Genomic DNA, 27,525 nt, shown 5'->3' on the forward strand with positions numbered 1-27,525 from the left:
AGCTTAGGGCTAAGCTGTAACACACAGGTGGGAAGTCGCGCGATCCAACGCCTGTGCCGATTCAAGATGACGGTCTTCTCTCTTTCCACGGTAACCTTGCGTCAGAGATTAAATCTAGTCTGCGGCAATGTTTAGACATCAAACCATGGCTTGTAATAATACCTTACTTTATTCACGACTTACTAACTGGGGCTGAGCAAACGTAACATCGTTCTTAATTACGTTCTTTCTGGAAATGCACAAATTAAAGATCCAAGAAGCATGCATATCGCCAATTGAACAGAATTGCGGTTCTCGCAAAATATGACATACTTTCATTAAGCACACACAAAAATATTGCCATTACACACTCATTATTCTCATATTCACCTGAACCATTGCTCTGGGTTACAAAATATTGCCATTACACACTCATTATTCTCATATTCACCTGAACCATTGCTCTGGGTTACAAAATATTTTCATTGAATTTGAGCATGTTGGGAAATACAACCTAAAAAAGAACGTGTATTTCCAAGTTAGGAAGAAAACACTAAGAACAATTCTGTGCAATGATGTAGGCAAAAACTAAGAGTAGTAGGCATCTTCAATATGAGTCATTTCTATGCCAAGAATGGTGTTATTAGGCTCACTGAGTGGTTATACTTCGAATTATTATGTTTTGTGTTGCTTTTAGAGTTTATTTTACGCGAATTTTATTGCTAATAAATGAACATTATGGATGAACACAACTGCTATCAATTTTATGTCCCAATATTTAAATTTAAAAGCATAACAAAATGACAACGGTGCATAGCAACAATGACAAAGAGAGAGAGAGAGAGAGAGAGAGAGAGAGAGAGAGAGAGAGATCTTTACAATCAGTTCAGACAATGGCGGTGAAACTCGTATTTTTTAAAAAAGCATGAAAAAGAGTTAGAACCTGCATAATTTGTTTCCTTGTCTGTAATGTTTCATGTATGTGTCAAAAAGTTTACAATATGTAGTCGGTTAAATTTTTTAAACCGCGAAATAGGAGACTAATATTCATACCCGTATAATATTCCCTATCCCTCACACATGTGATGTTCCTCTTTTGCTCCATACGTCCTATATTTCTAAGTGAAAACATGGTTGCTCGTGGAAATTTTGTAAGATCATTTTTAAAATCCAATTTGTACAGCTTTAAACCGCTGGTCATCTAAATTTTATGGTCATGCTTGTTGGATTTCAAGAATTTGCTCGAATAATATGCGGGTAAGTGGAGTATGTCTAATTTAAATTTAATACAAAATTTAAGCGATCTTTAAAAAGTTTCGCCAGTCCCATACTACTATAGCTTCATCTAGAGAAATAAATCCTATTTATTCTTGTCACATTAAACCGGAAAGATCACGTTCTAGTTCACTATAATAGACATCAGCGTATCCTTCGGTGTTTATAGTTATCATAGACGGTTGAAGAAGAACCGTATACAAATAAATAACAGGTCTAGGTCATCATCTATCCAATCAAATTCTTTATAAATATTCTCTTCGGATTGTAATTTTAAGCGCCCTTTTCAAGTGTTCCAAAACAGTCAAAATGCCAGGCAAAAAGAAAACAACGGCTGTTGCAAAAGAAACTGATATGGAGGTGGTGGAATCGGCAGAAGCTGAAGAAATGCCACCTCAGATTGAAGCCACACCGTCTGTTACTCGCCGATTTAATCCAGAAGGTCCAAACTAAAATATCGCTCAGAATATGATGATGGGTGGGGGTGGGGTCCTTAACTCGGATGTTGGACGATTAGTAAACCATAGATTTTATTTTGTTTTTATATGCAGTCATAGCGCGATAAACAGTCTACAGTTTAGTTTAAAGATTATGTAGCATATAGATTAATCTCATCATTAAAAGGCTCTAAAATGTGCTCTGCTGTTATTATGGTTCAAAAGAGGACGTTTTGTTTGCCTAAAAGTTTTATTACAATTTTCATCGCTCTTCAGATTTATAGTCTGAATATACAGGTCTCCCCATTTGCTAGGAACCCCCACCTACCGATTTCATTAGTGGAAATATTTAATGCAGCAAAAATTCCACAGAACTTATTAAGTTCATTCATTAATTTATAAGTTCTAACCTGAATGTTACCCGATCGTCCCATGTGTTACGAAACGCCCAAAGCCACTCAAATCAACACCAAACCCACCGAAATCGACAAGATATTGAAATGAAATTTATCTCTTGTTTGGCATTAATAAAATTTCATGATCTGCATTAATATTGTCTCTTAGGTATCTGTGATATTATCACACGCTTCAAGTTCAATTTGGTGACGATGCACGAGTCAAACGTTAAAAGTATGTGTGCTCATTTATGACTTTCCTGAAATGTAATAGTAAATAGTGCAATGCATTATGAATGTCTATTTATGTTGTTTACCATGCTCACTTCTTTGAGTTGGACGACATAGTGAAATAAGACTGAATGAGAATTGTAACATACATGCACAATATAGTGTATGTCCTTAGGATAGTAGTTCTTGCTGTTTATTAGTGAATAACCAAGTTCTATCTTAGACATCTACGGACTACATTTGTGAATTAGGAATTTGGTATGGAAAGAATTTCAATTTACTCATTTAAAATACATATGTTCAATTAAATGCCAATGTTTTTGTAAGCCTGCCTGTTTAAATGAAACTGGTATTTATAAAGTAATGCATGCAAATTATAAAGTAACAAATTATAAAAGAACAATTTGTGAGAGAAAAATATATAAATTCATGAATAAACATACAATCATGTTAGCAAATTAATTTCTACAATTTGTCATTGATAATATTTTTTAGCCCTTTCTGATGCTGGCCATTTCTGCTAGCCTGGCTTTTTCCCAACATTTTCGGAATCCTTTGGACACTTTAAATTGATGTTGTTGGCACTGATAAATCAGGATTTTGCTGTTGGTGGTGGTTTTGCCAGCATAAATTTATGCACTTGTCTATCTTTTTCCCTTTGTGGCATACCATGCCATGATACTAGTTGTGGAAAGGCATTCTGCTCAATTAAAGATGCTACGCACCAATTGCCTTTGCTATAAATGGTAAATTGGAGATGCAGCATTTGATTTTTCATTATAATACTGGTTTCTTCAATATGTTCTGGGAAATTGTTGCTGTCCCAGTTAACAGCTGCCTATAAATTATGATTCATTGACTCGCTGTTGTTGTTTGTCCATGGTTTATTGATTAATCAATTGCATAATGGACGGTAAATGCAATTGATTTTTTTCCATCATGAACCTCAGCCATTATACTTTGAATAATTAAAATTGTTGGAAATAAGGTTCCAAATTCTGACATCTTGAACCAAATTCAGTGTATTCAATAGAATATAATATTCCATCATTTTTTCCAAAAATGATTTGGACTACTCTAATACGGGCCTGTACACATGCCCCATTTTCTTGAAAATGTCGTTGTGAATGTTTTGTACATGACAAAATTTTTATGTGGGAATTTGACTTCCAGGACTTTATTCGTGCTCTTTTCTTCATCTCTTCCAATAGTCAATTGAGCATTGTGTCCAAATTGATCGCCGTGAGTTTCCTCTTCGGCATCAAAATGTATCATACATAGCCCAAACATTACGGAAAAATCATTGGTTCAATTGCTTATCAAACATCAGTTTTTGAAGGGAAAAGACTGAAATAGAAACGTCCCAGGTTGAAAGTTTTATCAACACCTAGACCACTCCCGTCATCTCCTTCACAGTTTCTGATCATATCATCCATCTATTGGTTGATAGAAACAATGACAACAGGTTTCTTGTGTTTCTTTGAAATTATTTCTTGGATGACTGGGTTATTGTGAAGCTCACTTAAAACACTGACCGCATCATCAGCCATATTTATTTTGGAATTAATATTTTCTTCAAGTTTTAATTTCCGGTCCCTGAATTTCTTGTCGTTTATTTGTTTCGCAGATTTTGGAGCAGTGAAACTGTTGTCTTCCATAAGTTTTGTCAGAACATTGTTGACTTTCTCAAGCTTTGCCATTTCAGCTGCTCTCTGAATAATTTATGGGTCTGTCCGTACATATGACTCAGATTTCTTAGAATTTCCATGTTGTTTAAAGACTATTGGCATTTTTCAGCAGTATTCCACAATGGCCAGCATTATTTTTTACAGAAAAAGAATTGGGCAATCCAGCAATTGCTGTTACACGTTTTTTGATTGATTTGTCACTTTGGGTGAGATGATTTCGATGTGAAAGGCAGATTTGTAGATGTCATTCTTTTCCTTTGCTTGATTCGACATTGTAAATATCGGAAGCAGATAACGTAGTGTAGCTCTACATACATCCGTTCTCCAGAACCTGAGATGGTAGACACAATGCAATTTGATATGGATTTGGGTGTTTCATAACACCCATTTGGCCCTAACACTGGCCTTCTCTGCATCTTTCATGTTTAAAGGAATTTCCGTACTGACACGGTGCCATGTTGAGTACACTTTGGGTGAGATGATTTCGATGTGAAAGGCAGATATGTAGATGTCATTCTTTTCCTTTGCTTGATTTGACATTGTAAATATTGGAAGCAGATAACATAGTGTAGCTCTACATACATCCCTTCTCTAAAAATAGACCTGTCCGGGAACTGGATATGACTGGCAAACAGGGTTGTCTTTTACACTGTAAACTTCTGTTTGGAATCAAACATGCAGGCAATAAGGGTGTTAGGGTTCCACCTGGGCATAATCAGGTTTGGAATTTATAAATAAATAACTAAGTCCTGTGCATCTTTTATTTCATTTGTGCTTTTTGTTTTTAAATCAGTAGAGGAGTACAAACAATTGTGGAGGTATATTTATAATACAGGAAAAGTATCTATGGTGCAAAAATTGGACAGAGGCACATATTTTTTCCCCCTGATGACTTTGTGCTGGTATAACACTGGTTATGTTGTATGGATGGCAATAATATCAAAAAAATCTTCATAATATTGGAGTATGTGTACTGTAATGTCATGTTTTCAGACACGTGTTGTCATTGTAAAAGTGGAATAATTAATGACAGTGAAATATAAAAGTACATTTATTGACAGTATTCTATATATCCTTAAAATATGACTTGATTTATATCACCAAAACACATTCGTCTCTGAATTTAAATAATCCATGAAAGTGTCCAAGTTATATTTGTTCCAAATGTCAAAGACGGTGTTTTAAGGGTTCAGACTATTTACCAGAAGTTAACAAGCTGGAACAAATGAAAATAACGGAATGAAAATAGATAATAAAGGAACCAAGGTTAAAACACAAACTCTACCTGATTGTATAGCTTGTTATACATTAATTTCAATTAATTTTATACTGATGTTATTTAAGTTTTTTCTTTGGTTCTTTTTCCATTGATACTTAGTAAGAGGGGACAATTATTCTGGGGCAAATAATCTTATGTACTTCAAATGTATTTGTACCAAAGCTATATTGTGCTTTATGCACGTATGTGTGTGTGTATATATATATATATATATATATATATATATATATATATATATATATATATAAGGATATGTTTATTATAAACACTGTACTATGTAAGCAAGTTATCTTCATGAATCAAGTTTTGGCAAGCAAAAGCTAGTGGTAGGATAATAAAAGTTGGTATAATATGATTGTTTGCAGTAGTGCTGATAAGCTGTTATTATTTAACCACAATGCTCATTTTCTTATGTATGAATAAAAACATGGTCTTTGAAAATAATCAGATTCATATTTTATTGCTCAGCATGTCAAAATTTTACAAGGGAAAATCACACAAATTGATATTTAAGAACTGAACATACAACACAGAAAATGATGAAATATTAAGGAATACATATAAAAGCTACTAGGCTATTATTATTATTACTATTATTATTATTATCATTATTATTATTATTACTAATAAATTTTGTAAATAATGCAATGTAATGATATATGTTAACACTTTCAAATTATCATGTATAAAAAAAACATTATAGAGTGGTTCACTTAGATCAAAAGAATGATTTGCCAATTGATAGATACCACTCACAGAGAAGCAACTTGTGGCATTGCATTTAAGACATTTTGCAAATATATTTCAATACCTATTTCTATAGGTCTTAATTCATTATCTGTTGCAGTGCATTTGTGTGTGTCATGGTCAATCTGTTTGTGATGTTTTGCCATTTGTGTTCATTCATTCATTGTCCTTTTTCTTTGACCATGTTTCTTTCCACTGCTCTTATATCCCCAAAAAATTGAATTTGTCCAGTTGGATTAAATCACCATTTTCGGATGAATATGCGAAACTGGGGCTAAATTGTCATAGTGGGTAGAGACTAGGATGAGTGGAAAGGCCACAGAGCTTGTGGGGCAAAACCCATAGTTTCATACTATTCCTGGTCATGGTCCACTGCTTATAACAAGTCACAGCCACGTGCATGTCACATAGTTTGATATTTTGTCTCCACCAAGGAAGGACTGTCCTGTACAGCACAGTTTCTCAAAAGTTTTACATTTGATCATCTATGTAGAAAATAATACAGGGTGATTTACCTGAACTCTATCATATAAGGGGATGGTTCCTACTTATTAGTTTTTCATTTTCTGTTTCATTATCTGCAATATCTTTTATGTTACCATTGATATGTTGGTTTTCCTTTTATCTCTGTATTGTTTTTGTCTTTAATTTGTTTGATACTTCTCTGACCACTTGGAGCATTTCTTTTGGAGTTCTTGAAAAACAATACTAGGTTTATTTGTTGTAAGGATTTCAGACATTTCATTTGTTTATGAATGAAGGAGTACATATATATTCTGCACAGTTGTGTTTAGAGTTTCCATGGGGAGTTAGACCTAGAAATGTACTGATATGTTCACGTAAAGACAAATTGCCAGCAGATGTTAGCCATGTAACTGATTTCAGAAAAGAACAGTATCTTTAAAGTATTATTATATATTGTTAAAAGATAGTTGTTTGGGAAGAGGCAAAGGGGCATGTTCTGTTTTAATAATTATTCTGTATACCCCATTTCTAAGACATATTTTCTTCAGGCCTCCATTTAATAAAATCAGGTAATGGGTTGTAGGTGAGGTACCTTTTGACCCATCACAAGCTCCAGTCATCTGGAAATTTTATTATAATCATACCATAATTAAATTATGTTTTGGTTCATATTGCATTAATACTACTTTGAGATTAATTATAATTAACAAATATGTCAGAAAACAATAAAATAATGAGCATTTAGACTATTTGTGTATTTTTGTTCTGTTATTTTTGGTTTAGTTCAGAATTTTCAGATCTGGGTTGTTATGGTAAATAGTTGGACCCTGTTTTAAGTTCATCCGTGGTATGTTTGAAGATTGTAGAAATTATTAACTTGCTGAGTATTGTATGCTTTATTCTACAATTCTGACAAATAAAAGGATGATGCATGTTAGTGCAGCAGTATAGTGATTGAAAAATGTCACTAAATTTGTAACGTATTACATTTTAACTTGCTGTTATTGTAGGAGAAATGTTTCAAATACAAATGAGGGAAGAATCCAATACTTTTAATTTTTCAAAATTGGCAAAACCTGAAGATAAAAATGACTTCTTTTCTTACTTGGATAGACAGAATAGAGAAATTCATTGGGCAGCACTCACTTAAGTTGAGGTTTATTGATGAAACTAAGCTCTTTTCTTGCAAGAGTATGCTACACCCCTCCCTCAGTAACTAGTGCCTGGATAACTCACAGGCATGCTTATAATGCAGGGGTATGCCCGCAGTAGTGGATCCCATTTGTTACTTAAAGAAAATACCCCCAAAATTGACCTTGTTGAATGTAAAGAAGATCATTATCAGAATTGGTAAAAGAAACCCTGATATATTGCTCATCTTTTATCATCAAAAATGGCAGTTAGTGTCTGTATAATTGAATCATTATCGTGAAATTCTCAGCTTATAATAAGTTCTTTTTGTTTTTTTTCTTTACTAAAAAAATTCTCGTTACAGTGTAAATAACACTCTTTGATAAAATTTTGATCTTTGAAACGTCACTAATGCCTATTAGTGGCAGCACTTAAAGAAATAAATTGTAGTGAGATAAGTGTTATGATGTGAAATCTATGTTTGTAGTTGCATATTTAATTCAGTTTCCATGTAAACATCTTAAATGTGATGTGCCCTATTGTGTTCAGGCATGAAAAATGTCTTTCTACCATACAGCCATGTTTGCACGCGTTTTCTATGAGTACCAAATTAACTTGGTACTGTGTTTTGATGGACGTATTTGTTGTATTCTTACTCTCATATGAAAACAGACCTGCTTTGTATTATCCCCTTAATTATGTCTTCTGTATTAAATCAAATAAAGGAATAAATAAAAAAAAAGTGAAAAAATACACAAATTCTACCTGTGTAAGAGCTAGCAATCACAGTTGTGTGTGAGGTCAACTCCTTTCATTTGACCACTCAAAAACTTATGAATATTATTGTGTAAGCTACAATTAAACTACCTTAAATTATCCTTTATCATTTGCCAATGTGATCAAAAATAGCAAGGCAAACAGACAAAAGTTGTACCCAACAAATTCATAGCAAGGCAAACAGACAAAAGTTGTACCCAACAAATTCATAGCAAGGCAAACAGACAAAAGTTGTACCCAACAAATTCATAGCAAGGCAAACAGACAAAAGTTGTACCCAACAAATTCATAGCAAGGCAAACAGACAAAAGTTGTACCCGACAAATTCATAGCTTTGATATAGTTCAGTATGTAGAAGTCAGTTCCAAAGTTTGTAGTGAACTTAAAATTACTGAGTTGAGGGATTTGCTCAAGGATGAGCAGAAGTTTCACTATTATTTGAAATAAAGTCATGGCATCATTATTTCACTAATAAAACAATTTTTAAAAAATCAGGTTTGACGTGTTCAAATCTCTTGGAGTAATATTTTTCATGATATTTTACATTTTGGTTATCTTAAAAATAAAGGTAATTTATACTGAAAAGCAAACAATTTCATCTGAATATTGTTTCTTCATGATATTTTATATTTGTGCTGTTTATTGACATCCATTACTAATGTGGTTATAGAATGCGTATTCTGCAATTAAACAGCGCTGCTAATCCCTCCCCCCACCACCACGTCATTTCAATATCTAGCTAGCTTGGCACCCCATTCTTAATTTGTCAGAGGTCCCTCAGTAACTTGTGCCCATGTTTATAATGCAGATAATGTTTTTGGACCCCATTGAGCCTGAGGTTATGTGAATATAGGGCTCAGAATTAACAATAATCCGCTATCCTGCATTTAGTGATTTGATGATGAAGCACTACGACCTAGTTATCACTAATCCATTGGAGCATTGAAAATTACCACTGGTTACTATCATAACAGTTAAGATTTCGTCATAAGTTGGCATTTTCTTGAATGGGTACATAATATATGTATTGTGTTCATTTAGTACTTACCAATGTCCCACACTTGATCAGACACAATAAATGCTTGCAGCACAAATGGACAGGTCTTAAATGATTTATCCACTCATGAAATAAATTACTGTTATTATTGTCAGAAGAGTCTTTGTGCACATGGAAATAGTCTGGTGTACTGCTCTCAAGCACTTATTTCATTGCTGATGTTACCAAAAGGTACAGGGTATCAGGCTACTATTGACCAATCAGAAAAGATCACATTTACTTACTCAGTGACTAAAACAGAATGTTAATGAACAGCGTGTAATAATGTTTTCATTGTTGATGATAAACATTTATTGCATTGTGTGATGACAGTTGTACAGTTTGCTGGGTATGCAGCTGCCACTGAAATTGCTGAAATCAGATGATAATGAAAAACATGATCACCAATATGAGAAAGTATAAGATGCTGGGAAAATGAAAAGAAATGGCTGAAGTATGATCCATGAAAGCTTGTAATTTTAATACTGAGTTTTTGGTGAAATATAAAAGTGCAGGTGAACTTCATTTATTATTCTTGATGGTAAAATACAGTTGAACTGGTGTCGTGTTTGATTTCAGCAGTATCAGAGAAACTTAACTAGGGTCAGTAAATATTTTTGCAAGTGATCCTATGGGTTAGTGGAAAACAAATCCTAATTTCAAGCCCTGTTAATATACGAGCATCACATGGATAAGATGCAGTTTTCATTCATAAAATCATATTCTGGGATGACAATTGCATTCTACAACAACAGCTAGTACTACTGCTCATATGAAAAAAAATAATAGATTCTAATAGTGCACCAGGAATTGTACATCATCATTCTTCTTTGCTTCATTTCACTATGTTGATATGAAGTAAATTTTAAATTTAACAATATTTAAAGCTTTACTTTCCGATTCAGCAAAGTCTACCCAAGGATGTGAATTCTTCCTTTCACTGAAGAAACTTGTCTTTCATTTTTTTATGATCATTTTTGGGGGAAATCACCTCTATCTTTGTAGCAAAGCCAACAGGGGCTAGCCTGGTGCTTGGCAATTTTATGTTGCTTTTTTTAAGGTGGGGTGTCCATTTTTCTGAATGATTGTTAAGAATTGGCTGTCCTGGAAAAGTAATATATATCATGCATTTTGAGCAGGCAGTAGAAATGATTGAACTACGTATAACGCTTACTGCCACTAGTGATCATGTGAGTGCAAGGACAACACCACCATCAAAGGTCATGCATAGTCAGTAAGACCAAAGCAGGTACAAAAGTTAACAGCTAGATGAGTGAGTAATTATCCTGGATTATCTTAGTTACATATCCATGAAGAGGTAAGAGCCTGTGTTATCTGAGTGCAAGGGCTTTGAATTTAATCCATTTGAAAGATTAGTTAATGGATGATATGGGGAAAAATTAGAACATGTTGGCACTAGTAAATTGCCATTTGGTAGGTTCTAAAGCAGAGCAGGCGGAAAAGCATGTTGGACTTTACAGAGGATATTGTTAAATGGCTGTTAGTTAACTCTTATAAATCAGAGAGGTTAGTCATACATGTATCTGGTATTTTGTTTTGTGAAGATGGGTAGCTCCCTGAAGCCAGTTCCTGAACGTTTTGCATAACATCAGTTATACTGTTGCTAAGTTGTGTTTGTTTGGGGTTACCTGTGGTGAAAGCAAACATTTAGGAGATCTGAAACTCTGGTTTCTAAATATTCAGTGTGTAGAAATTTCCAAAGCAGCTGGTTGAATGAATGAAATTGCCTTTTTTATCCCCATGAATTAGTGGTGGATATTATGATTCTTTCCATCGGTCCATTTGTATGTCTGTATGCTACCATATTTTCAAAACCACTCAGTGGAAATTTAGGAAGCTATATTTAAGCTTCCATAGTAACCATCTTAAAGAGGAGGTGGGGTCATCTTTGACTCGTATTTGTGGAACATGGTCAGAGTTCAGATTTACAAAAATGTCAATTATGATGACAGTGTCAGTATTAAGACACTTTATTCATGCAGTCATAACAGAAATGTGCACTATATAATTGAAATAGGTGCCATGGTGAGCCGTTTAAATTTTTCTAGTTCATGTTTTTAAACCTATCATAAAATTATTGTCCATTTCTTGAAAGTACACTGAATTGAATCTGCTTTCTACTGGAAAAATCAAAGCAAACACCTTTTAAGTGACATTAAGTTTTGTTTTATCCATAAAATGTATTCTGGACCCCACCTTACCCAAAGTACTTGACCTAAGTAGAGAATGTAAAGAAGAGAAGATGAAATCTTCACCAAAAATAGTGTTATATTTATGTCCAAAGTAAGAAACGGGAAGGAAAATATATAGACTAAAATGTCCAACATAAGTTTAGAGGAGAATGGCTCCTCAAGCATGAGGAATTCAGGTCTCATAAGGCTTGTGACGGGGGGACTGTTATTGATCACAGACATGTAAAGTCATGAATTTATGCAATATTCACTTTTCCAACATATACTTTTGACAGTTGATGTTTAGTCAGACTATAGCATGGTTCCAACAGTTTCTTTGTTTAATAAAATAATCATGCCTTGAACAGTGGTATAAGCATCTAATGCTGGAAAAGTGAATATTTTCAAAGCAAATGAAAAAGGTTATGAATTTCTGCAATATTCACTTTGGTGAGATATTTTTGATATTCAATGTTGAGTCACACTGTAGCACGGTTTCAACAATTTCTATTAAAATAATCATGCCTTGAATAGTGGGTATAAAGCATATAATGCTGGAAAAGTGAATATTTATTGCACACTTAAAAAGTCCGTGATTTGAGTACTGGAAAAGTAAATATTGCATAAATGAATAAATCCATGATTCGAGTGCCTGTGATAATGATAAGTGTTTGAATTTTGTGACAAAATACAAAAACAGGTATGAATATTTTTGAGACACCTGTTTTTCACAATGACACCACTTTTGACTTGGTAGGGGCTAATTGATCCCACTTTATCCACATCTGGAATGGATACTGGAATTGAAATAACATTACTGTTGCATACATCAGCGATTCTTTGGGTGTTTACTTTCAATTTGTGGCATGTTTGTTTACAAAACAAATTTATTTTTCAATTTTGATTGTTGCAAAGCCAGTCCCATTATTTGGGATGTAGGAAATGTAATTATTCCATTTTGTTGTGCATTCTTTACCTGTGATTGCTGAACTATAGCTCCTGGTGCTGGTATCAGATGCTGAGTCGAAGTTCAGGTTGTCATTGTCTTTAATTTCAGTTTTATTATTTGTATTGACTTCTAGCAATCTCTTAAATATCCTTGTGTAATAATAGGCATGATACTTGTTTTCAGGACCTATTTTAATTGTTTAAAATGTTTCTCTCTCAGACTATGGACCTGTGGAGATTCCCCCAGCGCCTGAAACAGTAGCAACATACGATATCAATGGACCTCGACTTATGATAACCCACATTGTCAATGAGAATTTTAAATCCTATGCTGGTGTAAGAACTCTTGGTCCTTTTCATAAGGTAATCTCCATCATTTCTAGGTTTATTTATTGGTTATGCATCGACTTTTATGTCATTTTTAGGTTCAAAATATGAACTTCTTTCCCAGTATAAAAATTGTGTATATTTCCCCACTTGAACCAGAATGTTCTCCATGAAGAATGTTTGCTTTATGTTACACATGTCCTTCAAAGCTTGTTGACCTTTTCAAAACTGGACAAAACTTATTCCAAACAGTGATCCCTTTCTGCACTGGGAAAGTGGCCGTATAAGAGAAGTGGTCTTCCTAGAGGGGGACTATTGTTGTGAGAAGTATATTTATGTGTATATATTAAGAAAGCTATACGTAATTTCAAAGTATTTATTATCTTCATTTAAATGTATAATAGTTTCTGGTCTTAAGAATAGACTTATTTCAAGTGAAAATGCATTAATAGTTCTTATTCTTAAGCTTGAAATGCAAATGGGCATTGTTGGCATGCGTATTGCAAAACCATTTAAAAATGTCATTTAAATCTTGGTACAAACATCGCTTGGCATTTAGAATCATTCTCTTTCCATTTGCTCTATTGTCCCATATTTTTAAAATCTGTTTTAATGTTTATTTGAGTCTTTCAAGACTAACATTTTTTGGCAGGAACTCTTGAACTCCTCCCATTGTAATTGAGTGAAAGAACTTTTACTTTTTCTTCAAAAGTAATAATTCTCCATTTATGTGATGACATGTTAAAGTTTTGTGACAATTTATTCCTACGTTGATAATTGTACCGTACTGCAATTTATTTATGTAGCTGAAACTTTTGCAGTGCCTTGTTAATAAAGGATACATGTACTGGCACACAGTATTTTGGTCTTTGGCTGGTACCCTGGTTTGTTCAAGGTTAATTTCTCATTGTGTGTTAATCCACATAATAAGTATTTAGCCTATGCTGACCATGTTATGATCTTGACAATTACATCCAGTCATAATCATCAAAGGGAAAAACTCAACAGATGAGTGAAGCCCAAAACTTTATCACAACATTGTTAAGCCCATTTCTCCTTCAGATATGTTCCCCAATCACGTTATGTTTGGAATATTAGCCTGCTATCTCACGAATCCAGCCTTGCTAAAAGACGAAAATCATCTTTTCCTGTCTATTTCGAATAGACAAAGGGCAAAAGCTTTTGCCCATTACTTCCCCATAGCACCACCAGATGTCACTAGTTTTTAGCTTCACTACTGTACTGATCACATCATACAGTTTATCCTCTGATAATCCAAGACATTTTTGTTTTCTATTGAACCATCCAATGTTCCTTTTGGACCTTTTGTATGGATTTTAATCATTCTGCTGCAGGTTTTATATTTTATTCAGTGTATACACTGTCTGTGATATGCAGCATCTGTAATACATGGTCAGAGGAAGTCTGGGCTACCATAGTAGTTAGTTAGTCACATACTGATTTGCTAATCTGTGCTTTGTTTTCTCTTTGTGTCACGTTTCATGTGAAATGTTTACTAAATGTTTGAAATGCACACTGATTCTTCATTCACTGGAAGGAAAGACAGGATAAGTAAAGGAAGACAACCAAAGGTTAGTTGTTGGCGATACCGACTCATTTGAGAGTAATCCCCAAATTTTAGGCAGCCTAGTGGGCATAATTACCCCCGCCTGTAATTCAGTGTGTGGGTGTTTTGTTCCAGATCAATTGGATCCACCTCCTTATACTGCTGCCCTGTTACCAGCTGTTCAGCTGTCACCAACTGTCCAGCATTGGAGACCTTTTGAGAAGACAGCCCAGCCAACTAGTTTGTTGCTTGCATTTCTGACTCATTGAGGGAATATTTCCCAAATTTTGGTAGCACAGTGTGCTTATGCCCCCCTCCCTCCATTATCATGGATGTATGAGAATGGTCTCCAGGACTATAAGTCAGGATGCATGGGTTGGTGCCAGATCCATTGGATCCCCTGCATAATAAATATGCACCGTTGCCATCCATCCAGCTGTTCCAACATGGGGATCTTTGGGATTGGTCCAGCCAGCTATGATTTACGGGGATCTTAGGGAAAGATCCTTCTAACTGCACTGTCACGACATGTCCTTTCTATGAGGGAGATTTCTGTGAGAAAGCTGTCTGTCCAGCCAGGCCCTTGGAGCAACCAGTACCAGTGATTTCCGAATCGGCTTTCATACCTCTAGCTTCCAGGCTGACTATTTACTGGGCAAACCAACTTGCAGTGCTGGCCTTCCTTATGTTCTATGCTTGTCCACGAGGGAGAGCTAGGGACGTTTTCATAGGGATAGAACTGAGTCTTTGTACAACCTGGAATATCTTCTCCAGACATGCAGAGATTGTGAGCACCATGGTGTCTCTTTTCAAGTCGCCTCAATCAAAATGTCATAATCACACACAAGATTTAGTCATTCCTGCATCATTGGTGCAGGCCAGGTTTGCTGACCATGGGAATCCCTCTGGAGAAGCCCCAAGTGGAAATAAGAGTATGTACCGATGCCAGTGTGCTTTGCCAGCTTTCCCTACTGTCATTGGCACATGGGAGCCAGGACAACGGCCTATACACATTGATATCCTAGAAATGTAGGCTGTGATCAAAGCCTTTCATTTCTGAAAAGATCAACTCTTACGCAAACAAGTCTTGATTAGGCTTAAAACTCTGGTGATGACCTATCTCCAGGGAGGTACCAAATCACCCGATTTGTGTGTTCTGGCAGTTTCTGTGTTGGTGCAACAATCTCCATATCAACGTACAAATGTTGAACATTCCTGGCAGACCTAGTGTCATGGATGATACTCTATTCAGGAGAGGTCAGGTCCTTAACATAAAATGGTCTCTCAGTCAGTTGTCTTCACTTGGATCTGTGCACTTTGGGGACATCTGATGATTTACCTTTTTGTGACCAGGTGGAATCACTAGTTACCCACCTTTGTCTATCCTGTTCCAAACCCAGAAGCTTGGGTTGTGGATTCAGGGTCTACCAGTTGGGGGCCTTTGCCTACCCACCCATGTTCCAAAAATATTCCAGAAATTATGAGGTCAGAATTGCAAGAAGATGCTTATAGCTCCTCTCCAATGGGGCAAGTCCTAGGTCACTGATCTACTTGATCTAGCAATAGATATGCCCAGGAAGAGTCCAGCCAGCTTGACTCCTCAAGCAACCTGTCTAGACAGTCCTCTTATGCAGGCTTGGTTCTAATCCAGACAATCTTGCAAAACCAATAATTTAAACCTTAGGTTGTGAAGAGGATCTCAAGCAAGAAGGCCCTCGGAAGGTTTAGGAGAAAGTGGCATGTGTTCAGGGACTGGTAACATACCAGTACCCTCGATCTCTCAACTGGCCGACTTTCTTCTCTGGCTCCTTGAGGAGAAACAGCTGGCCCCCATCACTATCAAAGGCAACCGCTCTATGATATCTGACACATTATGGCATTGGGCATGATAAAGACCTTTCAGATCTTTTAGCTAATTTTGATTTCAATTGACTGAAATCTCTCACCCTGTTTCCAAAATGGAACCTGTCCTGGGTTTGAACAGGCTTAATTCAAGTGAATTTTCTGGCACATCCTTCGCCAAAATTTTCTATCATGCAAGACACTTTCCTGACAGCTCTAGCAGCTTAAGTAAGACACATACCCTTTCCATCGACCCAAACCATCTTTAATTCAGATCAGATAGTTTGGTGATCCTCTTGACAACCAGGCTTTCTAGCCAAAAACAGGCTATTTTCCATTGGTAACCAAAAGAGTTGTCATTTGTTCCCCCTCTTCGTTAGACAGTTCAAGAGCAGCATCCATGCAAGATCCTGTTCATGCTCTCAATCCCAACATGAAATGCAGAGACAAGTCAGGGCACATATATAAAATGATGCTTTCTCCCGGTGAAAGCTGGGAAACTGGATATCGCCCTTCAAGCCCTTGCTTTGTAGCAGAAGTGGGTTATGTGCTCTGCATACTCTGATGCCTCACAAGACCAGAGCCCGCAATACGATTACAGCCTAATAGATTCAAGTCATCTCTGTGTGCCTCATGTTTGAACGTAATGTTTTTATCCTTGATAAAGTGAAAGCTGTGGCTGGCATGCAATCATCCTGCTTGAGTTTCAATCTCAGAGATTTAGCGTCCCAGAGGCAAACACTGGATCTGGTTGGGCTGGTGGCAGCAGCACAGATGGCCACCAAAGCCAACTAAATGAATCAACACAGCGTGTTAGCTCCGATGGATTTGCATGTGAAATTTTGTAGGTAAGAAGATTTCAACATCATCTAATTAGCTGTGGATAAGAGTCATAGTTCGGTGGACTTAAGGCTGTGTCGCTTATGTCATTAGGAGAACAGATTAATGTTCACATGTGGAATCCCGCTATTCCTCCATAGAAAGATACCTGAGGTATAGGTCGGATGCTCAGCATCACCACCAATTATTGCTTATTCTCCTAACATAATGTGAGTGGGGAATGTGTTTGAAAGAGATAACAAATTTTTGGGCAAATTATGTTTCTCTGAGAATACTTATCCAATCACATTACTTAAAACCCCTCCCAACCACCCTGCTATGCAATCATCCTTGTTAGCATCTAGTTCAGCTAAAAACTAGTGATGCTGAGATGAGGTAATGGGCAAGAGTTACCACCCTTTGTCTATTTGAAATGGGCAGGATTAGATCATCTTTGTCATTTTAGTATTGCTGGATTCTCAGTTTGGCAGGCTAACATTCTTTATGTATTGTAATTGGGTAAGTATTATTAGAGAAACAAAATTTGCTTAAGATTTTTCCTTTTTAATTAGCAATTTTAACTTGCATCACAATCATGTATGAAAACAATGGATAAATCGGTTATTGATTAGTGTTGATTGCAAAGATTAAGTGACAATTAAATATTTTATGCAGTGTTTGCTACTGATGTAGACTGTAATCTTGCCAAAGTCACTTGAAATTTCCTGCTTGAATGAAGAAATAAATAAAATAACTAACAGAAATCCTTATAAGTGAACCCTCAATCATTAAATTCTTTTTTTTAATAAAGATTTTATTATTTTAAGCCTGTCAGATACAACTGCTGTCTAATGTTTCTATACTGTGTGTCAAACTGCACATGTAGTGTGTTAGGAAAAATAAATATCTCTTTGTTCTCTTATGAATTAAACCATTAATTTGACACAATCTGAAACATATGTAAAAGCAAAATTTTTATAATGCTGCTGTCCTAAAATTATTATAAACTTTAGGAGTATTTTATCAATGTAGTAACGCAGCTGTTGATTGCACTGACACAGAATAAATAAGTCATGCAAATCAATGGTTTTTGCCTTTAATAGATATAATATAAAGGAAGTCATCATTTCTAGATTCCATTTCCACACTTTTAGCCTTGCAAAATCTTAAATTATACTACGGAAATGTGATGTGCTCATACAGTCTGAAAAAGTTTATGTTACTGTTTGCTGCTTAGTCACATTGATATGAAGGCTAGAGATTTCATATGCATATATTTCCTTGATCCAAATTCTTGGCTTGAATCATGAAGTGAAGCCAAGTTTTTTAGTTTCACAATCATGCACCCCTTTTACCTTGGGATCAACGTAGAATCTGTGTGTTACGGTTTTGGTTCATGTTTTTTCTTTTGCCAGTGTTTCCTGAACTCAAAGAAAGGTTATCATAGTACTCAGCAGAAATATTATGAAGATACAGGGATTTTTTTACACTCCTGCTTGCCGCTTTGACCTTGGGGTCAAGGTCAAAGTAGAAAAGTGTGTTTAGAAGTTTTTTTGTCATTTGCTTCTATTTCCATAGCCCCATAAGCAATTAATTCAGTGACAAGCTAATTTTTTCCTTTTGACATTGGGGTCATTGTCAGTCGTAGAAAAGTTTTGGTTTGATACTTTTGAGAGTTTTTTTTTTTTTTTTTCATTTACTTATATTTCTTATTTGGGTTTATTCATACTTTTGACGAGCCATTATGAAGCTAAAGCAATTCATTCTGCAACATGTTCATTCAGGATTCTGACTGTGAGATTACGGGCATATGTTATGCATCGTTGAGGATGGGATTGATAGTGAATTTGAGGATAAGTAATATATAGAGAAATAACTGAGAGAATTCCAAATAGTGAATTTCATTTGCCTGCCAGAAGCAGATGATGTCTGTTTACAGTTTTATTACACAAATGTAGATATACAGTCAATAATAAATCATGCATTTTCAAAATTACTATTTTAAAATATATTAATTAAAACAACCTTTTTTCTCCTTTTATGTTGAACAAATTGTTCGGGAGGCAACCTAAAATTTGAAAATGTCAGTAGTTTTAAGTAGGTTGACCTATGGCTACTAAACTCGTATCAATTCAATTTTAATAGCTTACTATATTTATCTGTTTTCCAGAGTTTCACATCAATTGTTGGACCAAATGGAAGTGGCAAGTCTAATGTTATTGACTCAATGTTGTTTGTGTTTGGTTACCGTGCAAATAAAATACGTTCAAAGAAGATAAGCATTCTGATCCACAACAGTGAGCACCATTTGAATATAGACAGCTGTGCGGTCAGTGTGCACTTCCAGAAAATTGTTGATACTGGGGTAAGTGCAACTTCGTGAAGTATTGCTTAAAAACGGGTGGTGGGATAAGGTTTTTTGTCTCTCTCTCTCTCTTCCACAAAGCATATTATTTCATACCTTTCCTATTTTATATCAGTTTTGCCATAGGTATTATCTTTATTTGTAGCATACTCAATGCAAATTATCTTGCTCATATGAATCCAGCCCTCTGAAAATTATTTAAAATATACTGTTTTACCAGAAGCTTTTAAAATCCATCTACACTTAGAGTTTTTACATGCCTTCTTTAAGACAGAGCATAAGATGTTATTTTGTTGAGTCCATCCTTCTATTCTCCATTTAATTTCTATATAATAAACATCTAATGACCAATCTTTGTGGTTGACTTGCACTTGAGGAGAGGAAGAAGTATATCGATTTTGATCATCAAGCATAAAAGTTTTGATCTCAAAAGATGAAAGGTCAAGGTCACAATAACTAAATCAAGGAAAATAGTTTCTGTACAGTAACAGTTTTGCTTAACATGGCCAAGTGGTCTAAAACGCTCTTCGTTATGGATCACTGCCATCTCACCTCTGTCTGCGGTGGTTCGAGTCTCAGATTCAGCCAATGTGGGTATGTTGATGTACAAGCTTGTGGATGGCTTGAACTTGGAGTAAGTAGGACATCTGTTGATTTTGGGATTAAAAGTTCAAATGTCAAAAATAGGGACAACATTGATACATATTTAAGTAAATATTAGTAAAATAAATTTAGAATCTAAACTTTTCAAGCAAACTTTTATGGACATTTTTAAGTTGTAATGTGTATGTAATAATGGTGCCATGATTGAATGCCATCATAAGGCCAAACAAAACGTGTATTTCTGATGGCCAACCAACCCTGTTTCTCAGTGCTGACCTTAGCACTTTTTTCCCCCTCATGCATGGTTAGAAAAAATGATAAAAATCCCCTTTAATATAAATATAAGTTTTTAAAAAAAAGAAGAAGAAAACCAACCTGCTACACTAATTTTAAAACTAGTACATTAGGAAACATTTTTTTTCTTCTTGTCCTAATGCCCAGCTATTCAGCATGAGAGCAGTCGTTGGGATTCAATTTACGGAGAAAACATAACTATATATATTTGAAATCATGCAGAGATCCTCCAAACAAAGCAAATAATAACTAATATTATTCTTCAGTATGTCTGCCATTGAATACTCTTGTGAAGTGCAGTTGGTAAAATGCTTTTAATAACTATATAATAATTTTAATAACTATATAATAATGAAAGCATCTCATTGTTTGATTGCAAAATTTCATACATGATCAGATTAAAAATTGTTAATGCTAATGAATTTTACAAGTGTTTAAGTTTTGGGATTTGAGAAATCTTGCATTTGCAAGAAGACACTAAATGAATAATCACTATTTCTTGTTTTACACACTTGAATTAATGTATCTAGTAAGTAGATTTTTATTTTGTCTTTCTACAGGCCGGAGATGATGATTATACAGTTGTACCAAATTCCAAGTTTGTGGTATCTAGAACAGCTTTTAAGGACAACAGTTCTTACTACTGTGTTGATGGACGCAAGATGACGTACAAAGAGGTTGCCTCCCTTCTCCGAGGCAATGGCATTGATCTGGATCATAACCGATTCCTCATTTTACAGGTAACCTGAATCTGAGACAATGGCATTGATGGGGATTATAAATTGCAAATTTTTTGTGCATGCCATTTGAGGAAACTTAGTGAACAAACTAACTTTTACTAAAGTTTCATGTTTGCTAAAATAGTGATAAAATATACTGTTGATGAACCTGGTACACTAGCATACTACTGAGAATGTACGTTAGTATGTGCAGGCAAAATTAAATATATATTATCTGAAAGCCTAGTTTTGCTGGCATAATATGATCTGATTGGTCAATTTGGTATCAAAGTTTCAATGTCATTGGTTTTCTTGGAAGTCATTGATTGCATGGTACTCATTTGTTCAGTTCATTTTTGAAAACGGAGATGGTTACAGGAGTCTGTAACATACTTCTTAGTATAGGGTATGTTTTTGTGCATATGCAATACTTCGGCTGTGTATGAAGCATGTTATAGACCCCTGTAATGATGGTAAGGATGGATGTTGATAAGAAATCAAATGATGTAGTCAATATAGATGCCAGCATCAGGAATCCTTGGCTATGAGAATGACTAGATAAGCATACAAACCTTTTCTCATATTTATGCAAGGAGCTATAGTAGCTCAGTTGGTGAAATCCACAGGTCGCAGTTTCAATACCCATCCAGGCCAGCTCAGGTCAGTTGCTTTATTTTGTTTATCAGATAGGTATTTACCTCACCCTTTCATTTACATCATAATTATGTGTTAAATGTACCATTAAGACAACAATTAAACATAAAAGCCTATATTTATTTAAGGGTTTAGACCTGATGTCATCCATCTGAATGGAATATTATCATGGTTTCAACCATTTTGATATCAAGTTCGTTTTGGTATTTGTAAAATGACTTCCTTTGCAGCTGGTTTTGAGACTCATAACAGGTAGGCAAAAAAGGTATTAAAAAATTTTAAGATGCTAATCGACATCTAAACAGCTCAGGAATGAGTAAGTAGTAAAGTTTTCTTTCGTACAGCCAATTTTTATCCGGTCAGGAACGGAGGACAAGTGGTTTTCCTGAACCTTGATTGCTCTGTTGATATAAAAAAAATCAAATTATTGAACATCAATTGTTTATGATGAATTTTTTAAAAGTATTTGTAATAGCTGTGTGTTCGGTGTATAAATGGGTAGCCTAAATATGGGATTAGTTCAGTGTATCCCCCAGGGGTGTAAAATTGAGGGTAAAAACACACTTGGTATTAGGACTGGGGGTCACAAAAAAAAGTTGGGGTCAAAAATGTACTGAAATTTTTTCATCCCACCTGTACTTTTTCAGCTTGAAATAGGCTATTGCAACTTGCGCAACATTCTCTCTGTCCCTCTCTATCAAAAAATACAAATAAACCAGCATGCACATTTAACAAACAAATGCATTGTCCATTCAAAGAATAATTTTATTAGTTCATTTTAGTTTATTTTAGTTTTAAAGTCGTACATGTAAGTCTCCTTATAATCTTTTTGTAGCAATTTTATAGACCAACACATTACATATAAAGCAATACATAAAGCCAATTAAATCTTTTTAATCAAATGGCAGTTAATTTACTGCCTGTCATAAAATGTGTACAGTAAAACCTGTCATGAGCGACCTCTGCTATGAGCGACCACCTGTCATTTCCGACCACAATCGTAATGCATGGATCGATTTTACTATATAAACGCTCTGTTATGAACGACCACCTGCTGAACGTGACCAGCGACCGCGATTCTTGGCAAAATATGCATTTTGACACTGCTATGAACGACCGTATCGCTAAAAAAACAAAACAGATTGACACCACTGACCTTAACTTAATCCTTTGTAAACACTAGAGCTCGGGATAAATGTAGTATGCAAACAAAGTGCACATTAAATAACACTATAGTTGAACAACCATATATTGAGATAAACACCTCTAACCATCATTTAATCCTTTGTAACAAAGACTGCATAAATAGTAAAGATTGCTCTAATAAAGTATTTAAAAAGAATTTGTCTTGCTACAGTACCAGTTTTGTGAAATTTACAACTCCAGCATACAGTGTCATTTGTAAACTGCAGTAAACCAGACTAAAGTACATGTCACTAACCGCCATTGTAGTGCCGAAGTCATGTGAATAGCCAGTAAGAGTAACATCAAAGGGAGTAATGATGGATATACGCAGTCAATTTAGAGGTTTGTATTTTTTCTTTAACTTTATGAAAAATCAAAAAACGCCAGTAGTCCTTATGTCCCAGTGAGAAATCATTTGAAAGGGCTTCAGTGTAGGTTTGAGTACATTGTTTGTCTTTCCAGTTAATCCATAATGCCTGGAGGGTGAATGAGCTCATTTTCTTTAATACTAGTAAGTGAGAATAATTTCCGGATTTTTTTAAAATTATTTTCTATTTCTTTTGTTAGTGTTTCACCAAGCCACCATCTGTTTACCTTTGTGCAGATGGTCGCAACCTTTGTTTATCGAGCTATAATGCTGTTGATTTAAACTTCGTCTCAGAATAAATGTATTGTTTCTTGATGAGTTAATTATGTCTTTTGGTTTCATTCATTGGTACATAATATATATTTATTCCACATTTCCCCAAAACCTGATCAAAACCGATAGTCTTTATAACGTCAACACTAATAACAATGGCAGAACCTCCGCTGAAAAAAAGAAAAATTTTAACACTGGAAGAAAGGATTAATGTCATTGAAAGAAATGAAAAAGGGGAGACCGCTCGCAAAATAGCAGTCAGCTTAAGCGTCGGTAAAACGCAAGTTCAAAATGTAATCAAAGACAAGGAGTCCATTAGAAACGAATGGCAGAAAGGTGCACAATCACAAATGAAATATGCCACGGCACGACGGACAGTTTATGGAGATATGAACGAGTGAGTATGGGATTGGTTTTGTGTTGCAAGGAGTAAGAACATACCAGTAAGTGGAAAGTTGATTCAGGAAAGGGCAATAATTGAGATACATGTTCAGACCAAACAGCTGAGTAAAACATGTCAACAAAGAAGTATAATGGATTTCTTAAAAAAAACAAGTGAATAAGTGTATAGAATAAGATATATACATCATATCTAACTGTTCATTTTTTGTTACATATTAATGTGATGTTGAAATATAAATTTTATTCTCGTTGTTTGATAGATGTATATCTTTATTATATAAAGATATTTTGAGAGGAATGCATGCAATATTTAACAAGATTTATGAATAAAGGATATGATACATGTACAGTGAGTATGGGTATTATTTATTTTTCAACAATGCTAACTATTGACCCTGAAAACCAGTCCATTTTCACACACCTCTTATGAGAGACCACCTGTCTTGAGAGACCACTTTTGGTTGGCAGAAGGGGCGGTCTCTCAAAACAGGTTTTACTGTACTATCATCGGTTTCATTGTACTTCGTAATCTTTTTCTAATAAGTTACACTTGAACTTTAAGATCTTTCTTTTATTACAGCAAGTTAAAAACCAACAAAATCTGCAATGACCCCCTGACTTCCAAATAACACGTTTGTCTCAGCAAGTTTACTGATTTCTTTGTTGTGAAAGAATGTCTTGGGTGATATCTCCAGATATCTTGTGGCAAACAAGGGCAGATTTTTTAAACTTCTTAAACCCTGTCATGAAAGGATTATTCATTTTTGCAGTTTTCGCAGTCATGCGATCAGAAGTCACACCGGTAATTCTAATGGATGTGCTGTATCCCAATCAAGGGAATTATTTTCTCCATTTTTCATCAAAGTTAGATCCACAGTTACTCTTTTTTGTTCTGCTTCTTTCACTTTCTTCGCTAATGATTCTTAGTCCAAGCCATTTTAATCTGGTGATCACTTTCTGGACACAGTACTAATGATATGGAAAAATGGGAACCAGCCTGGAAATGGGTGACCATAAAATAGAGCAGATATGGGTTTTGGCTGACCAGGATTGGTTAATAATCTAAGTTTTGTTTTAGGAAAAAGAATCTTTTGAGAGCTTATCGTAGTTGTAAGTGAGCAAAAATAGAGACATTGTTTTATTGATGAAATTTCAGTCCTTTAACAGTCTTGAGTTTGGAACACTCATTACTAAAATTGGCACCTAACTCTTTGGTGCAGAAATGAAAGCACATGCAGGTCCAGAAAATGCTGCGGCTCATATCCTTTCCTCAACAAAAAAGCTAACATCCAGGTTTCATTTATACTGATAAATATAGGTTGTTTCATCAGCACTAAAAATTTTTTAAGTTATTGAATTTTTAAGATCATGGTGTTTGCATAGGTCCCCAATGGGAACTTAATTAGTACCGTGAGTTGTTCTAGTGCAACAAGCTTTGACATTAAACATCTGGACAACATCTTGATGAGCTCAATGGAAATCGCGTGAGAGTTTGCAAGATAAGTGGAAGCTACTCCATCATAACATTGCCTATGCTAGTCTAGTTCCCTGTTTTGTATGCTCCCTGCGTTGCATTCCACTATACAAATAGAGGAGTGCAACGCATGGAGCATACAAGGCAAGGAACCAGTCTATGCCTATGCTCAAAGTATACACGATGTAATCCCTCATTCAAAGTTTTGGATGTTAAATAAATCCTGATCGATTTATTTGAATCCTTTGCGTCAAGAAAACGCATGGCAACAACACCTGTGCCTCAATTTTCTCCAGTGTGCGTACCTGATGCACAAATGTGCGTAAAGGGAAACGCTGATTAGTTAATATCATTTATTTTGCATCTGTAATAATGACCCATGTTATTATTTTTGCAATGTTCTTGTATTCATACTTACATTGAGAGTGGTTTATTTCCTAATATCTTTGATATTTGATACAGAAACATAACATGGATGACCTATATTAAAGCAATGAGTATCTCTGGTCCTGTGTTTAAGAGACAATTTTTTGCGTTGATATTTAGATGTACAATATAATTCAGGGTGAGGTAGAACAGATTGCTATGATGAAACCAAAAGGACAGACAGAACATGACGATGGGATGCTGGAATTTCTGGAGGACATTGTTGGCAGTAACCGCTTCAAGGAGCCAATAGAAATCCTTGCCAAAAGAGTGGAGACATTAAATGAACTAAGGGGAGAGAAGGTAATTTTCTTTATCATAAAGAAAAGGCCAGTATTGTGAAAGAGTAAATGGTAGTGAATTGGAATGAGGCTTTTATCTTCCATAATATTGTATAGTTTTTATTCTCATGACTATGTAAGTGAGCAGTGCAGTTCTTTTGGTTGGCAAGGGACTCATTCTGGCATGGAGATTACATGGTGGGCAAAGCACCAATTCTGGCATGGAGGGTACCAAAATTTGACACATTAAAACTGACTGCAGAAACATTTGATGGTTGATTGGCCAATTAACATCAGCTAGTCAGAAGTAATCTCTGAGTTGAGTCTAATTTTAAATGTGAGAAGCTTTGTATGTTTTGAAACTGGTTATAAATATTATATCATAAAAATGAGAGGGGAAACCTTTATTATGTGCATATTTATGAATGACAGCTGAGGATGCTTTTGGAACCTGGATGGGAATTAGAGTGCTGAGAAAATTCAGTGCTCTGGTATTTAAATGGGGAAAGCAGTATTAATTTTGTTTGAAAGCCTGATATGAAATGTATCTGGAAGAGTACTATAGAGTTTTAGGAGAAACTTAATCTCATTTTATATGCCATCAAAATTATTTTTTCAATACTTGCACCATTGTGCAAGCTGGATTTGCTGTTGCCTGATTTCTTTTCTTTTTTCAAGATACTAATGACAAATTTTGTTGCAGTTAAACCGAGTGAAGGCTGTGGAAAAAGAGAAAGATGAACTTGAGGAAGCTAAGAATGAGGCGGTTGAATTTCTGACCCTAGAGAATAATATTGTTAAAATGAAGAACAAGCTCTATCAGAAATACATGTAATATTGAACTTTATTTCTTTCTATCCCTTTCTCTCAATGCAGCTAATGTTAAAAAATCTTGGAAATTACAGTTTTCTTCAGGTATAAGGACCAAAATTAAAAAGAAATACATCACACAGATGCCAACTAATCTGGATTTTGAAAAAATTATGTTTTTTAAAACAAAAATCTGTGTTACAAATTATGCTGAAGAAATTCTGAAAGATTATTTTTAGGGTGGGTTTACATATTTTGAACACGGGAGATTTCTTTCTAGACATAGGTTGGGAGAAAAGAGTTTTAGTACCAATTTGATCGACTGGTACCAGGGTTCCCACACTACTGGGAAATCAGGAGAAAAAAGATGTTTGTTCCTGACTTGGAAAAGTCTAAATATTTTCAGGTATTGATCAAGGTCAGGGTATATCTGGGAAATGACAAAAAATTAAATGTAATTGCATCATAATTAAGCTGATTGCAAGTAAAATGTATAAAGTACTTGCCAGAATTGTCAGAGGTTTTGGAAGTCATTTA

The 27,525-nt window shown here is 35.1% G+C and overlaps 1 protein-coding gene across 1 annotated transcript in view; it reads left to right on the top strand.

Annotated features, from left to right (window-relative positions):
- The first annotated feature begins 1,527 nt into the window (after positions 1–1,527).
- Positions 1,528–27,525, top strand: part of LOC149799820 (structural maintenance of chromosomes protein 4-like) — an 89,263-nt gene continuing 63,265 nt past the window's right edge. Inside the window, exons 1-6 of the mRNA XM_089959238.1 lie at positions 1,528–1,696; positions 12,801–12,943; positions 19,306–19,500; positions 20,958–21,137; positions 26,036–26,200; positions 26,882–27,009. Of these exons, the coding sequence (XP_089815364.1) occupies positions 1,564–1,696; positions 12,801–12,943; positions 19,306–19,500; positions 20,958–21,137; positions 26,036–26,200; positions 26,882–27,009 (944 nt within the window). The 5' untranslated portion in view covers positions 1,528–1,563. The remainder of the gene's footprint in view (positions 1,697–12,800; positions 12,944–19,305; positions 19,501–20,957; positions 21,138–26,035; positions 26,201–26,881; positions 27,010–27,525) is intronic.

Source organism: Sinohyriopsis cumingii, chromosome 5 (assembly GCF_028554795.1).
Source record: "Sinohyriopsis cumingii isolate HCF-2022 chromosome 5, ASM2855479v2, whole genome shotgun sequence".
Lineage (NCBI taxonomy): Eukaryota > Metazoa > Mollusca > Bivalvia > Unionida > Unionidae > Sinohyriopsis > Sinohyriopsis cumingii.